We start from the raw sequence: 16,768 nt of genomic DNA, 5'->3' as shown, positions 1-16,768 counted from the left end.
CCAGTGCACTATACTGTGCCCTGCTATCCAAACCCGGATAAAATGGTAACCTGAAAAGTAAAGATGAAAGCCGTATCAGCACTGCCCCCAGAGTCGCCAGCGTCAACCTACGTGCGAATGTACCTTTTGTAAGCATTCGACTTCCATCTCCCCAACTCCTGGATCCTTTCCGATGACAAGCCTAGATGCATAGCGGAAGTGGCAGCGCCAATTCTAAAGGAATGGGCAGAAAATTCCGTGGGGTTGTACCCGCAAGATGCAATGGCTTTGCGGAGTACCCTGGTAAATTGCTGGCGAGTGAGCCGAGCACCATCATGGTGAATGAGCAACGGGCCAGGACCCGGCGGTCGGAGATAAAGATACCGTCTAGTGTCCTTCACTGGACAAGGACCCGCGGCACCTGTTGCCGGGAGGCGAATGCTAGCGCCTCTCCCCCTCTGGTCCGTTTTTGAGTGGCGGACGTGCACAATAGCTTGGGCTTCCGACAGTGATAGATCCCGTAATAATATACCCCGGGTAATACCATCAGGGTGGTCCTCACACACCACTTCCTCAACCCTAAGGGCCCCGAAGTAAGCTAACGAAAAGGCTGCCGAAAACAGCCGCGCTTCAAATTTGGACCAACAAAGAGTTCTCAATTGCCTATGGATTTGGGTAAGCATCTCAAACGTGATGGGCCGCCTGGAATCAGCAACGGGAGGCTGCTGCCTACGCCAGCCTTCCATTGCTCTACGCAAATGGAAGTTATCGCACGGGTCGGTGAGATAAAGAGATTTCGAGAAAAAGGTGATAGCTGCAGTGTGGATGCCAAGGGTCTTGGCGGCGCGGCCCAGCCCTCTGAGGTATACCACGTATTGCATAACCTCCTCAGGGGTTGGTGGACTCTCGATGCGCCCACCAGCGCCCTTCTGCCGGAAGGCAAGGAAGTCTGCCCATGCTCGTTTGTAGGAGCTGAGGGTGGCGGGGGCCACGGAAGCAAATACTCCCTTCAGGATTTCCCGTTTCCAAGGTTCCATAGGTGTTCCGGGAACCTCTCTGGACACTGCTGCGCATCTGGTGCTAATGAGCGGAAGCGGTCCATCTGGAAACGAGACAAAGCATCTGCGATATTATTGCTTAGCCCCGGCACGAATTTGGCTGAGAAGTGCATATTTAACTCAAGACTGCGCAGCACAAAATGACGTAGGAGGGCAGACACCCGCTCCGACCGCGACGATTGCCTGGTAAGCACACTGACTACCGCTTGATTGTCCGTGTTGAAGCAGACCCTCCGGTTCCTGAAGTCGTCCGACCAAAGATGCACTGCTACCACTATGGGAAAGAATTCTAGAAATGTTAAATCCCGAGTAATGTCCGTGTTTTTCCAACTAGGAGGCCAAGGTTCAGCACACCATCTTCCTCTGAAATATACCCCGAAACCCAATGCGCCCGCTGCGTCTGAATGAATCTGAAAGTCTGAATATAATGTAATGTTATCCTGCCATAACGATACGCCATTGTAGTGTTCTAGAAAGGTCAGCCAGTTCAGCAGGTCCGCTTTCACCCCTTTTGGCAAACGAGCCCTATGGAACGGTCGGGTTAGTCCTACAGTGAGCCTGGCAACCCTCCGGCAAAAAGGGCGCCCAGGCGAGATTACTCTACAAGCGAAATTAAGGTGCCCTAGTAGCGATTGGATTTGTCTCAACGTGACTTTTTTACGGGGAATAAGCTGTCTAATCAACTCCTTGAGGGCTGTAAGTTTCTCAGCCGGTAAACGCGAGGTTTGGGCCACCGTATCCAATTCAATACCTAAATACGTCAAACGAGACACAGGTCCTTCAGTTTTATCAGCTGCTAGCGGCACCCCCAGTTCGCTTGTAAGGGAAGCGAAGGCCTCCATGAGACCTGCGCAATCAGCACTGAGCGCTCCACCCACGAAAAGGAAGTCGTCCAGGTAATGAGTGACACCTGACAGACCGGTCCTAGCACGAAGGGCCCAGTCCAGAAATGTGCTAAATGTTTCAAAGGCCGAACAAGCGACGGAACATCCCATGGGCATAGCTTTGTCGATGAAATAAGCGCCCTCGAACCTAAAACCCAACCATTTGTAGTCGAGGGGGTGTACAGGAAGGAGGCGGAAGGCCGATTCGATATCGCACTTCGCCATCATGGCCCCTTTGCCAAACTGGCGAACCAGCTTCACGGCGTGGTCAAAGGACGCGTATTTTACCGTACAAAGCTCTTGCGGAATACCGTCATTAACTGAGCTGCCCCTAGGGTGGGAAAGATTATGAATCAACCTAAATTCTCCTGGGGCCTTTTTAGGAACTATGCCTAGCGGGGAAATGTGAAGGTTGGCTATAGGTGGAGTTAAAAATGGGCCCGCGACCCGGTCCGCCGATAGTTCTTTATTTATTTTCTTGATGGCTATGTCAGGTCGCTCCCTGACTGATTTTTGATTTGGCGGGTCGGTTGTGGAAGGCGGGATCTGGACGGGGATGCGAAAACCAGAAGAGAAACCCTCTTCAAGGTACACTGCAGCAGATCTATTAGGGTATAGGGCTAGCAACATTTTTAAGGGGGTCAGTTTTACAGGGGAGTAGGCCATGGCTAGAGAACAGTTAGACTCTATTCTGTCCGGAGGCTGCACCGTGGGAGGCACCGGGGGGGTATCTGTGGCCCTGGTGAGAATTGCCCTTGGCGCCCCGAAAGGACTGCTTCCCCTTGAAGCAGGATACCCCCGGATGCTGCCCCAGGCACTTCTCACATTCGTGAGTGTATTTGCAATTGGGCCTCTGGCAAAGTCCTTTATTGAACTCCCAACAGACCCTGCGCCGCGGGTCTTTCCTGGGCTCAAATCTGCCTACCTTCGGGGGGTCAGTTTGTTTTTTCTCAACATACGGCACTACATGGTTACTCCAGTAATGTTGGTGCCGTTGGTCCCAACGCGTTTTTGGGTTTTTTGAAGCATTCCTGCGGAAGTCTTCGTCGTAGTTCAAAGCTGCCGTCTCCCCCGCCATCTTATGAGCCAACCTAACGTCAGCCATGTAAGCAAATAGGTGCACCGCTCGCTTTGGGTATGCCGCGGAGATCACGGCTGCCCAAATGTGAATGCCCTCTAACCAATTTTCAAACGTGCGGTCAGCCCGAGGCGTCCTATATCGCCGACCCCTGTAATCCCGGCGCTTCTCCCCCTTTCCCATCATCTGGGTCAGGGGAAGAATGGTGAACACATCGATATAGTCCCCATTTAAATTTTTTTCCCTCTTTTTATCTGACAAATGAGAACCCAAAAGGATATCCGTGTCCGAATTTGTGGCATACTTCTCGTCGGGAATTAACGCACCGTCGCGCCACTCCAGCGTACCTCTAAATGACTTACGATGGGCGCTGGCCCTCCTTTTATGCACCCAGAGAGGGAAACCCATCTGGTCCTCCCCCACACCCCAATAATCCTCCATCGGGATGTCGCATTCCGAATCCGAGGACGTACCTGTGTCGTCGTCCGAATCATCCCTTCTGCTCCTCTTACGTTTCTCCGACTTCTTCTTCGCCTTTCCTCCCTGGCGACGGTCTTCTCCATCCCGCGACTCCCGCGACTCCGCGACCCCGCCCGCCGCGCGCCCCGCCGCCTCGTCATCCGTGGTCGAATCGCGCAGCTGCGCCCCCTGCTGAGCCGCAGCCGCCGCTGGCTGGGTTCCCTGCTGACCTGCAACAGACTGGGCCGCTCCGCTGAGGGAGCCGGGCACCTGAGACCCCGAAGCCACTGATTGCTGGCCGGGAGTATTAGAGCGTGCTTTCTGCGACCGGGTACGCGGTCCCTGAGCCCCATCGCTAAACCCCCCAGAGGTGGAGGTAGACAAAAAGGAAGCAGAGGTGGAGGGCCCATCCCGGTCATCAAACTGGGTATCTGCTACACAATCCTGTGAACTGGGTGGGGAGTCATCCTGTAGGCTTTCGGCCAGTGGGACCAGCGTGCTGCAGAGAGGGCCCAGCTGGCCACAAATGGATTGCAATGCATTTACCGCCTGGGCGAAAGCCTTAGGATTCACCTTAGCTGCCAGGTTTTTGGCCTGGCCCTGCTTGCCCTTGGAAGCCATGGTCGCAAGGACTTTTGACAAATACTATGGAATTAACTCCCTCACTTATATAATTACGATATGTATTTATACCTTATTTTATTTTATTTTATTTTTTATTTATTTATTTTATTATTATTATTATTATTATTATTATTTTATGTATATATATATATTTATTTATTTCTTATTAGTATTATTATTATTACTATTATTTTATTTATTTTATTTTATTTATTTTATTTATTTTTATTTTATTTATTTATTTATTTATCTATTTTTAAATTTATTTATTATTTATACGTTTATTAACTAAATTTATCTATGTATACGCCTGTATCCAATCAATTATTACTAGCTGCCCAAAGAAGCAAGTTTACCAATAATTAATAAATGCACTTGGGGAATATCACCAGCCTAGAAACACACTAGATCACCAATCAATTTAATTAAAGTCCGCTAATAAATTCGCTGTTCCCACGTGATTAAATTGGGACGCTATCAACTGATTCCGCACTATAGCACTGACACCCGGTCACTGATTATGATACAGTTACTGATGTAGGCAACTCAGAGCCACACCCAAAATGGCTGCCAAATATGCACAGCAAGAAGCCACACTCAAAATGGCGGCCGCTAGGAGACACACGTGGCCACACACAAAATGGTGCCACACTCAAAATGGCTGCCGGATATGCACAACAAAGAGTCCCACTCAAAATGGCGTCCGCCAGCAGACGCACGCGGCCACACTCAAAATGGCTGCCAGATATGCACAACAAAGATCCCCACTCAAAATGGCGGCCGCCAGCAGACGCACGCGGCCACACTCAAAATGGCTGCCAGATATGCACAACAAAGCTTCCCACTCAAAATGGCGGCCGCTAGCAGACACACGCGGCCCCAATCAAAATAGCCTCTTTAGAGCAATGTACAGGTCAAACCAAACCCCCCTGAGATGGCCACCGGACACCACGTGGTCCCAAACCCCCTCCCAGAATGACGGGGGTAACCTGGGATAAACAGGGGAGCTGCCTGCAGGACGGGGGGGGGGCGATGAAGAGGACTAAGCAAATGGGGGGGAGATGGAATTCACTCACCCGACCTCACGGCGATGTCCAGGAAGGTCGTGGCGCTGTTTCACAGAGAGACCCCACACGCAAAAGGGGAGAGGAGGCAGCCGCCTCGACTCTGCAACCCAAACAACAACAGGCAGGAAAAAAAAAAAAAAACCTCCTTGCCTCTGGCGAAGCGCGCTCCTGCCTAGCGCCAAAAATTCCTGGCCGCTGAAAACCTGGCCACAGAAGAGGAAGAGCGAGCCCAGTGCAGAGAAGCTAGAGTCGGCTGCAGGGCTTCCCGATGCTGCAGGAGCCTGGGACCCTGGCGAGGCTCTACAGCAGATGCGGCTGCAAGCTGGATGCCTTGAAGAGACTCCGATGCCGGTGGAGGGGAACAGCTGATGAGCGCTCTCAGCGAACAGCTGATGAGCGGTAGCTGGATGCCTAGAAGGGACTCCGATGCAGGTGGAGGGGAACAGCCGATGAGCGCTCTCAGCGAACAGCTGATGAGCGGTAGCTGGATGCCTAGAAGGGACTCCGATGCCGGCGGAGGGGAACAGCTGATGAGCGCTCTCAGCGAACAGCTGATGAGCGGTAGCGTCACCGCTTGCAGCTCCCGGCTTCCCGCGCTGGTTCACAGAGCCTGTACAGGAGACACAAGAGGGCAACAGACAAGGGAAAACAAACGACAAAACGGGAGCACTAAGGAAGGAAGATGCAGAAATCCCTGTGGAAGAAATAAACCTAACCAAAGGTGCTTCAAGCTTCTGTTCGCTCCGGCGAACTGGGGATAAAGAGAACGAGCTCCGGCAGCGCGGTGGGGTTTAAACGCTGCGGCCCCGCCCCCCATCCCTATTGGACAGGGGCGCGGGTGACGCAGGCGGGATCTTCCATTGCGCAGGGGCTGACACTGCAGCCCCCACGCAATGGGCTCGTCGGGCTGCCCACAACTCCACCTCCGGCAAAGGCACGGAAGTGGTTTTCACATCATCCCTGACCACTGGTCCTCTTAGATAGGGATGATGGGAGTTGTAGTCCCAAAACATCTGGAGGGCCGAGTTTGGGGGTGGCCTGGTCTAGCCCTACCGGAAAGGGCTGTTGTGAGGATATGATAGAGCAGGTACTACAGACTGGGCTCTTTGGAGGGAGGCCAAGTTAAAAAAAAGATAATAACTCTGTGGGTAGGAGCAATTGTGTTTGCTTTTCCCACCCGGCTGCCAAACCAGCCACATGACCGTGTGGTTTGGGTGTTCATACCCCACCCATACAGTGACCGGATGGGAAGTTGCCATGGGGGAAAATGGGCTACCGCAGCTGTGAACAACAAGAGTCCTCCTTGGGGCTCGGCTGCTGTGATAGAACTGAGAGACAACAGTAGCGGCTGCCTAGGTTATCTCCCTGGCTGCTGGCAGTCAGACAAGGGCTCATGCCAGCTAGCAAAGCCCACCCTTTTGGGTTATAAAAATCCAATTAAAAAAAAACAAATGTCGCTACCAGAAGCTTTTCTTTTAGGAATTATAGGGGCAGAACTACCTAAATTGTATAGAAATTTATTCATGTCTGCTACTACAGCAGCAAGAACGTTACTTGCCCCAAAGTGGAAAGAAGCAGAAGTCCCAGTAAAGGAAGAATGGATACAAAAAACTTATGCAATATGCAGAAATGGCAAAACTTACCAGAAGAATAAGAAATCAAGATAACAATTTTTTTTAAAATAAAAGAATGGAAATGGTTTATTGAATATGTACAGATAAATTGTAAACAGATGAAAACATTAGCAGGATTATTGCAAGAACTGCAGTTTTATAAGAGTATATATTTACAGTAGATAATTAAATGAGCAAATTAAATGAACTTGGATATGCAGAAGATATTAAAAAATAAATTTAAGGAACCGCAGAAAGAGGGGGAAGGAAGTAAAATTTTGAAATGTTAAATTGATTGTAAAAGTAATGAAATTTGAAAAGTATAAATAAAAAACTAAAGTGAAAGAAAGAAACATCACTAACTGCATATCGTTGTTGTTGTTTTTGTTCCCCTCCAGGTCCCTTGCCAGAAGCAGTTGCCAATGGTGATGTGGAGAAGGTAACGGTTATGCCAAGTGCATGGTTCACTGATGGTTTCTTATGTTGTGTGAAGGCCCCTTTCAACAGTACAGGTTTGCTGGGCGTGCACGTGTAAGGGAAGAAGCAACAAAACCGTGCATACAGATTTTTCTGGCGTCTATTTGGCCCACTGGGCCTGTGCGGGCTGAGAAGCTGCAAACTGGATGCAGTTTCCCAATGCTTATACACCGGGGGTGTTGCACAAACTCCAGGGTAGCAGGCTCTCCTTTCAGGATAAGTTTTTTTATTGAAACCCTCAGGTTCCGCAACCCAGAGGTAGGTGCAAAACGGTGGCTCACCAGAGTGGACATATGCTAAGATGCGAGAAACAAGATTCCTCTGGTCTCAGCCGGGGAGTTTTGCGATCAGCACCAGAACCAAGCCTATAGGGCCTTTTGCACAGGCCTGGTTTCTCTCCCTACCCCCTGCTCTGCCAAAGCATTATTTCCCAGCAATCTAACCTGTGTGTGGGGGGGGGAGTTTTTCAGCTGCGCCTTCTGTTAAAACAGCTAGGAGCTAGAAATCCTTTGCGTATCTGCAAGTCCCCCTTTACGGCTCTTAGCTGAGTTGTAGAGCACATGCTTTTGAATGCAAAAGTTCCCAGGTTCATGTCCAGGTAGAGCCGTCAATGATTCCTTCCTGAAACCCTGGAGAGCTGCTGACTGTTGGAGTGGATAGTACTAAGCAGGATGCACGAATGTTACGAGGCGGCTTCCTGATCCTAATCTGCCTTCTGTCCATCGCTGGTGGACACCGTGCATGAGAGCTACGTGCAGTAAGAGCTGCTTCAGGCCCTTAGCTGTCTTCCGTAGCGGACATATAAGCCATTCCTTCCTGATGCTACTAGGAGTGCCTTGCAGCCTGCCTTGATGCTGCTGAGCAGAGCTGACCTCTCAGTGGAGGAGGGGAGGGTAAAGCCCTTGAAGGCACGTCGCTCAATTTCCAGGGCCTGCCTCTTGTCACAGAACAGAATGGCCCATTCTTCACCCTGTGGGTGGAATCTCTCGCAGTGGGGGCCGCTGTTTCAAAAGGCCGTGTTACTTCCAGTCTGCTTTGAAAAAACAAAACCTAATTAAACCCAGAGTGGAGAGGAAGCCTCATTAGGAACCTCAAAAGACGGGAGGGCAGGAGGCAGGGATTTCAACTATACATTAAGGGGGCCGAGTGAGGATGTTCCCAGACTCAAGCTTAAACCGGATAGAGAGATGTCATGCAACTTGTCTACCCGGTAGGTCTGAACGGCAGTTGAGAAGAAGCAGTATGACTGCATTGCATCGTAAATAAATAAATCCCGCTTCTATGGGGTGCAGTAGGGTGATAATTGTTTAAACATGTTTTTGTGTGTGCAAACTTGCAAGTATAAAGCGCTCTGAAGCACAAGTGTATCTGGCTTCCAGTACTGTGGATGTTTCTTCCCTGCCCATTGCAATGTTTCTCCCAGCGTGAGTCTTATGTCCTGCATGCCTGTCTGCTGGGGTGATGCAAAAATGATCAGAATCCTCATTTGAATTTAGCATCTTGCTGAAACCAGGCTGGTTTGCATATGCTGCTGAAGCACAGTTTAGTGTTACAAGCACAAAGCTAGCCTACCACCGCCTGCCCTGGCTCTTATGGTCCCCTCTCCTCCAGCATAGGCATGAGGAGGTGTTCAGAAGTTCTTGCTTCTATTTTTGATTTAACTGCAACTTGCTGTCATTCAAACCAGGACGCAAACCATGGTTCATCTGACTATGGTTAGTGAGAACAGACCAGCTTCAAACCATGGTTCATGAAGCTGGCTGTGCTTTCCATAACCATGGTTAATCTTAACTGCAGTTTAGGGTTTGGATAATACCCTAAAATGTGGTTAGACTAAAATGGAAACACTTGGAGTAGGGAGAACGTGAGGCAGGTGGAAGTGCTTAGCAGTTCGAGAATCAAGGTTTAGTGTTGCATCTGACCCAGAGCCAGATGGGGATGTCAAGCAGCAGTTCCGCCAACTGAATGCAGAGGATTGTCTCAGCCTGGGAGTAAGAAGGTTCTCAGTCCTGCTCATCTGGCTTTAAGCTCCCTTGCTCAACAGTTAAGCCAGTTTTTATCTGATAACTCCAGATGTGCTTCATGCAAAACCACTTTCCTATGCGGCTGTCATAACTTATATCTTGTCATCTCGTCTTTGCTTGGCATAAACATGAAAGGAAACCTGCTCTTCTAGCGCAGGCCGACTCAGCATCAGCTGCTAATCAGCTTTCCCTGTTGGGGGTTATTGGCACCATTCTGTGGCTGTAGATGGCTCTCTATTTGCTGGCTTGCAGGCAGCCGTCAGTTTGCCGCAGATGAGCGTGCACCCATTATCTCACACGGAAAGTAGATTTCAACCCTCGGTATCTACTGCTTTTGCAGAGGATTAACATTTGGCTTCAGTTGGATCTCAAAAGATGGATTCTTAGCCACACCTTCATGACTCCTCCTCCTCCTCCTCCTCCTCCTCCTCCTCCTCCTCCTCCTCCTCCTCCTCCTCCTCCTCCTCCTTCTTCTTCTTCTTCTTCTTCTTCTTCTTCAGTAGACACTGTCCAGATCGCTATTTGCCCATGGCTCTTTACCTTTGGAGCTGGTTTCATGCAAGGGGTGCCCTTTTTATTTGCCACTTTATGAACATGGGTGTCTCAAGGTAGCATTATATCGTCACAGAGACCTCTCAGAAAGTGGGATGTGGGAGAACCCACACCCCATATTTTGCATGCAGATAGGTTATCTGTGATGTTGTAACTGAACATTTGCTCACGAGAGTGATGGTGTAATTGGTTACACTGTTGCTTAATGGAGGTGATAAAGGCCGTCTTAAGATGGTACCCGACTTGGAGCAAAACAGAAACTCTTTTATGTTGCTGTGAAGAGCCAGGTTCCTTTTTTATATTCTTGAATTGACAGAGAAGCACATGGTATTCTGCTCTGTCCCCAAGTAGTGCAAATGCCGGTGCCTTTATCAGTGTAAAAAGCAGCCGGAAGTGTGCAGCTTTCCTTTCAGTTTAATTCCATGTGCCTCTTGTCCTTTTTATTAAAAAAAATGAATAAATCTCACGTGGGGTGTCCAGAAAGCCGCTGCTCCTTCGTCTTCTGAGGAAAGTTGGACAGTTGACCAACTCTGGTGGAAACAAATACATTGAATTGCATTGTAATGATGTAAAGTAGCTGATATCTGAAAAGATACGGGAGAACGTTATATGAGCCTTGCTGGATCAGACTAAAGGCCCATTCACCTAGCCCAGGGGTTGGCAAGGTTTACGTTGCCTGGGCCGGTTCACTCCAGCAGAGAACACTCCGTGGGTTGGATCACACGTGCGTGTGAGCGTGCACACCCGTGATTTCTGGCGCCACGGAAGCGAGTCCCCATGCCACGCCGGTTTAGTGCAGCACGCAGGGACTCGCCGAGTGGACGGCTTGGTTCAGGGGTGGCTCATGGGCTGGTTAAATGATCTAGGTTGCCAACCCCTGACCTAGACCTTCAGTCTGTTCTCTCCGTGGTCAACTAGATGCCTAGGGGGGAGCCCTTCCCAGCAGCAGCAGCTGTTCAGAGGCACACTTCCTCTGACCGTGGATAGGGAGTAGTTTGCTGTGGTTTCTTCCTTATACCCAACCCCCCCCTCTTGTTAGAGAAAGAGTACAGCTGGCATTTAATCCTTCTCAGGGATAAAGAGGCTGGAGGATGCCCAGAGCAGGCTTATCAGCCTGTGGTCTGTCAACAGATTATGTGCTTAGAAGTGGGTTTCCTCATACTCCTTATTTCTCTGTTTCCCTTCAAGAAAGGGGCAGGCTGGGATAAATCAACACTAGTTGGTCCTGGAGAGGAGAAGAGGCCATTTTGAGAACATTGGGTTCTCCCCAGTTTTAGGAAGAGTCTTCCCGGGCTTCATTTGTTGGGTTCTCCTAACAGTTGTGACCCTCTGGAGAATCCTGTCGTGTGAATTTGGAGCTTCTTCCCTAAAACCAGAGCTGCTCCCACTGCCCCTTCTCAACGCCCTGAAATACGCAACTGGTGCATTAGAGGGAGGGCCGATTGTGATGTACCCATCACCTCTGGGTATGTTTGAGACCCTGTCTAGCACACTGTCCCAGAGCCCTGAGCTGTGAAGCAGCCGTATGCAGCTGATGATGGCAGCATTCCCTAAATCATGCCAAAGGGGGTAGGAGGAGAAGGAATGTTTTCTTCTGCACAAAAATGCGTGGAACTGGCTAGGGGGGGGGGAGGATTCAGGGAAGTGATGCAGTGAGTTCTACTTTTGGCGATTTACAAAATAAATAAATGCAGCTTGTTATTTCTATAGCGATTCCTCCCCCCTTTTTGGTTTCAAGTTTCTCTTCCCTTCCCTGTTGTAGGAGATCATCCGAGATGACCAGCCTGAGCCTGTCTTGGAAAGTCCGTCAAGCCCTGAGCCTGTGTCTCCTTCTCCGATTCTGAACGAACTTCACAATGAGGTATGGAAGCAGCCTGGGCACAAAGTGGGGAAAGCCCAGGGATGGGGAGTCCTAATCATGTCATACAGGCATAGAGCCCCCTCTGTTCATTGAGCATTCATCCTGATTTTGCTGCACGGTGTTTCCATGTATTCCTCATTAGTCATTTGTTCATCCCACACTTTTCAGTGCATTTCCCCATCGCTTTCCAAACTGCAAAAAGTCTGTGTGTGCTTTTAAGTGCACCCGAGGGCAGCACAGCCCTTTAAATCCACTTTCAATGCAGAAATCTAAAGTTATGGTTTACACTTGAGTCCTGCTCACAGTGTAGTTAAAGTGCAGAGGTTCCCTTGATTCTCTACACAGAGTTTCCCTTTGCCAAAGACTGGCAGAAATGATGAGAGAAGTTCCAGCTTGTCCATTAGAGAACCATTTACAAACTTTCAGAGCTTTGTCATTCTTTCTGCTCCCCTATGGGGCCAATCATTTTGTGCTGTAAAATCTAGTTTTCCTGGCATTAACAGCAATTGCCCTGGTCTTCAGTGTTCTCATTTTCAGATGGGCAGATGCCTCAATTTCTGCAAAGCAAGTAATGGATGTTTAGAATCCCTGACTGGAACCATGTCCAGTTTTTAATTAAATGGCTGAATTATAATCCAGGCACTCTGTATCAAATCTGCTCACGGGCAAAACTGCATATTTTGTTCATACTCCCCCCCCACAAAGCATACTTAATGCTGCCAGTTATTATTTTGAAGGGGAAAGCCTATGCAGGGCCCCAGGCCAAATTAGAACCCTCGTGCATTTGCTGCTTGCTCCAAAGATGCCAAACAGCTGCCAAGGAGAGGAAATCTGGGGAGGAAATGATCAGGGCCCTGATCCAGATAAGGAGCATCATATAAGCTTGGGGCCCTGAGTGGCTTCTCTTTCTCTTGCTGTCTAATAACAGATACCGTAGCATTCCTCAGTACCAGGAAACATATCCAAGGTGGCCACGCTACACTCACATTCATTTCACAGAAATTGCTTAGAAAGTGCCTGCACCTTTTGTCCCATAACTTTCTTTTTAGGAAGGATAGATGCTTTTAAGGAAAGTAAACTTTACTAAAATAAAGAAGGAAAGCTCAGAGTCTGGGGCAGGTGCCCAGGGGCACCACTGGAAGCCTTCATGGGTGTAATGGCACCTGGAGATGCTGGGTTCACCACCCCTGCCCAAAGTAGGCCCATTGAAATAAGTGTCCTTATAAGTCCATTGATTCCCAGCACCCCCTTCATGTTCTCCTCTGAGTATGATTAACATTGGATATTACCCTCAATGTGACACCATTAAGCATTTTTTTCTAAAGTTGGAATAACATATAATTTGACCCTGAATCAATGGTGATGCTGGCTGCCTGGAGGAAATGTCAGCCTGTTAATTTAAAAAAGCAGATGCGTTTCTAGTCAAAGATGTTGAATTCTGATGGCTTCCTTTATGGAAACAGATGTCCTGCCTTGCCATTTGCAAGGAACCCAAAGGGATTCCTGCTAAATTCCAGGCAAACTAGACTTCATATGAGCACACAAAAGGCTGGTGGGTCCATAGAGTTATGCACAAGGGACTGTGTTGCAAGCCAGGCTGTGCTGGTAGAAAAGTGTCCTGGACATGGCAGCTGGAGACAGTGCCATTGCAGCATGCCTAAGGCCAGTAGATGGAGAGGGGAGGGAAAGGAAGGAGGAACAGGGACTGGCCCTGCAAAATGAACCCTGTTCATGTTAATGGGTCCTGAAGACACCTTAAGTGTCGGGTTTGTGTAGGAGGGCTCTCTGTCAACAGCCGCCTGCTTCATCACTCCTCTGTTAGTTCTGTTATTGGGTGAGGCCTGTGGTTTTTAATGTTATGGTTTTAATATGGGGCGATTTGGTGAAGGGCGGGCTTCAAGCAAAGGGGTAAAAGGAGAAAATCAGAAACTAAACCCTGTCCTCAGCATTCATAGGAATCAAAGTAGGTCCAGTCAAAAGTTTTGCATACTCAACACAACACACACACACACACACACACACACACACACACACCAAGTTCCATTTAGTAATTTCAATGAGATTTAGGCATACCAAACTGCAGAGTTAAATGCAAATCCCATTGGTTTCTGTTAGGAGCTTGTGTTGGATTGCTCTGTCTGTTGTGCAGCATAGAATCTGGGACAGGGGAGCCTTCTCTAGCCAAGCAATGCTTGGGTAAGATGTGCGGGAAGGATCAGAAGAGAAGACAAGGCCTCTAGCAGAACTTTTCTAATCACCTTTGTTGGGTGTACAGTACGTACATCCAGTTCTTGCCCTATCTAGCCCAACAGTCTGTGAAAACACAAGCTTTAATTGCAACATAACAAACATAATTAAATACAGAACAAATGATAGACACTGAATTACATCAGTCCCTTCTCTGGAACAGTTCTGTGGCCTTCTCTCCCTGAGAATTCTTGTGTGACGCTGAACATAACACTCCACGCAATCATCTACATTGGACTTATATATCCTGTGACTTTTGCGAACTACATGTTTCATCGAGCACTTGGAAGGACACCTGCAGGCCCTTAACCAGAGCAGCGGGATTGAGGTTTTCTGGAGCTTTTTCTAGATCTAGGTCAAGTGAGAGAGCCTGTGTGTGTGTGTGTGTGTGTAAATCCACATCATTGGACAAGATTTCCTCATTAGTGACTGGAGCAGAATATGCATGGCTGGTCCACTTTTAATTCTGCCAGGCAAAGAATTATCTCAACGCACACCTTTCGTGTCCATTCCCTCCTTACTCTAGTTTTAACTAGTTGTGGCATAATACTCCTTTCTGACTTGGGTGTGTATGTGGGGGAAAACATGGAGACAGGGGGGGGGTGCAGTTGGGATGGCTAGGATGCATAGCTTTGATAGTCTGATCACTATCAATTTAATTGTCATTATATTAAATACGTTGTGCCTCCACTGTTGGGAGGCAACATGCCTCTGAATGCCAGTTTCTAGGAATCACAAACTGGGAGGGTTGCTGTTGCACTTAAGCCTTCACAGAGGCATTGGGTTGGCCATTGTGAGAACAGGATGCTGAGCCTTGATGGGCCCCCATTGGCCTGATCCAGCAGAGCTCTTTCTAATGCTCTTAATTTATCAACAACCCTGTTAGCAATAGTGGTAGGAAACAAGAAACTTGTGGAAAAAACATTGGGTGCCTTGGCCTTGAGTTGTACATGGGGACTTAGGTGGGGTCCGCAACGATTCCTCTTGGCCAACTTATTCTTGCTTTTTCTCTTTGGTGCCCAGTCACCCTTGCAGCTCAACTCTCAAGAGAAGGGGGAGAAGCACAGCTCCGTATCCGATCCAGTTCTTGACCTGGACATCCCACTGGCCGTGGCCAAGGAGCGAGCTCACCAAAAACGCACCAGCAAAAGGGCGCCGCAGATGGACTGGAGCAAGAAAAACGAACTCTTCAGCAACCTGTGAAGTATCCCATCCCGCAAGCCGGGAGGAGGTGGTGCAGGGGCAAGGCCCAGCCAACCTGGCCAGCTTTTTCTCCTGCCCCTCCCATTTTTTTCCCTGGAGGAGGGGGTTATTCCCCACCACCACCCACTCCCCTCTTCCCCTCTCTTTGCCAGGGGGACAGGGGCAGGATCTTACACTGTCCTCTGTAATCTGAAGAAAAACAAAATGGCATCATGACTACTCCTGCACAATTCTGGAGAAGCAATTATATTTTTTAAAAAAGAGAATGACGAGACACTTTTATACACTGTCTATAAATAGCTGAGTAAGTTCCATGTGAGTTTGTGGTGAGGGTTTCTGTGAGCCTGAAACTAATGTGGTGTCCATATTGAGCCCATGGAGGGGGTGGAGGGAGAGCATACTATGGCCCGTTAGGTCTGGGGAGAAACATGCTGATCTTTTTGTCCCCCCCACCCCCCAATTCAGTTGGATTTTTAGTGGGAAACATGTTCACAATAAGGTTTTTGAGGTTGCCAGGGTTGGGAATTGAGGAGAAAAGCTTGTGGTGCTTAGCCCTTCCTAATTTTGAAGTGGTTTCTGAAACCAGCCACCTAAAACCAATAGGCCCATGTAGGTTCTCCTTGCAGAGATATCCTATTGGGTGCTGACATGAGCCATTCATTAACATTGAGTGCTTAAAACCCTAATTTTGCCTTCCAACAGCCATTGGGTGGGTGGATGGGGGTTGTGAGCCCATGTCCTCGCCTCTTCACAAGGAACCGTTTTCCTTTGACTGGAATGTCTGTCCCTGACACTCCATTTTTATTTTTATTTTTAAAAAGAATTTTCTTTAAAGCAACCAATGGCAAAAGTGTCTATGGGGCAAGACCCATGAACTTGTTGCACCACTTCCTGTATGTATTTCAAAGCTTTCTGATGGGAACCCTTGGAAACTGCTCTGACTGGAATCCTGTGGGGGTGGTGTGGTTCTTGTTTTGGCTGAGAGGGGGGAATCTTCTGGTCTAATACAGCAACTGAAAGCAGCCAGGAAATAATATCCTGTGTTCAACTCTCATTCCTGGAGATGGAGCCAATCAGGGTTTTTTTTTATGATAATGCTTAATTAACAGTTTATATATAAACTGTTTCATTTTCTGGAATGTTTTCTAATTATAGCTCTCTTTCTCCTCTGTCTATTGTGTATGTTATGGAAATTATTCCTCCTCTACGGATGTGTTTTCTTGTTTTCCTTGATTGTTTGTTATGAAAAATGCAAGAGAAGAAGAAAAAAAAGAACCCTGTTTACCAGAATGGGAAAAAAGTCACCTTGGTTTTGTGTGTGTGTGCTTATTTTATGTTTAAATCTTTGTAAAGTTCCAGAGTCTTGTGGGAAAGCTCAGCACAGCATGTGAGCTGTCAACCCCTCCTGGTCTTCCAGCCTCGCTCTCCCGAACTCTCAATTCATTACCAGAAGCTGGTTCATGTCAACAAGATGAACTCCAGCACAATAATGCTACCACCCAACCCTCCGGCAGAATCTTTATTGGTTCAACTTACGTATTCACGATGACCATTTGTGCAGGTCAGGGTGGAGATGAGAGGGGGGATGTTTCTGGGAGTGGGTTGGATTTTATACCAATCTCCAAGCACAACAATCGCAATC

General features: G+C 48.4%; 1 protein-coding gene across 1 annotated transcript in view; it reads left to right on the top strand.

Annotated features, from left to right (window-relative positions):
* The window catches only part of NHERF1 (NHERF family PDZ scaffold protein 1), a 63,933-nt gene extending 47,503 nt beyond the window's left edge, over nucleotides 1–16,430 (top strand). The window contains exons 4-6 of the mRNA XM_035104395.2: nucleotides 7,161–7,201; nucleotides 11,578–11,676; nucleotides 14,947–16,430. Of these exons, the coding sequence (XP_034960286.1) occupies nucleotides 7,161–7,201; nucleotides 11,578–11,676; nucleotides 14,947–15,126 (320 nt within the window). The 3' untranslated portion in view covers nucleotides 15,127–16,430. The remainder of the gene's footprint in view (nucleotides 1–7,160; nucleotides 7,202–11,577; nucleotides 11,677–14,946) is intronic.
* Nucleotides 16,431–16,768: the final 338 nt, after the last annotated feature.

Source organism: Zootoca vivipara, chromosome 2 (assembly GCF_963506605.1).
Source record: "Zootoca vivipara chromosome 2, rZooViv1.1, whole genome shotgun sequence".
Lineage (NCBI taxonomy): Eukaryota > Metazoa > Chordata > Lepidosauria > Squamata > Lacertidae > Zootoca > Zootoca vivipara.
This window is presented reverse-complemented; position numbering and strand designations above follow the sequence as displayed.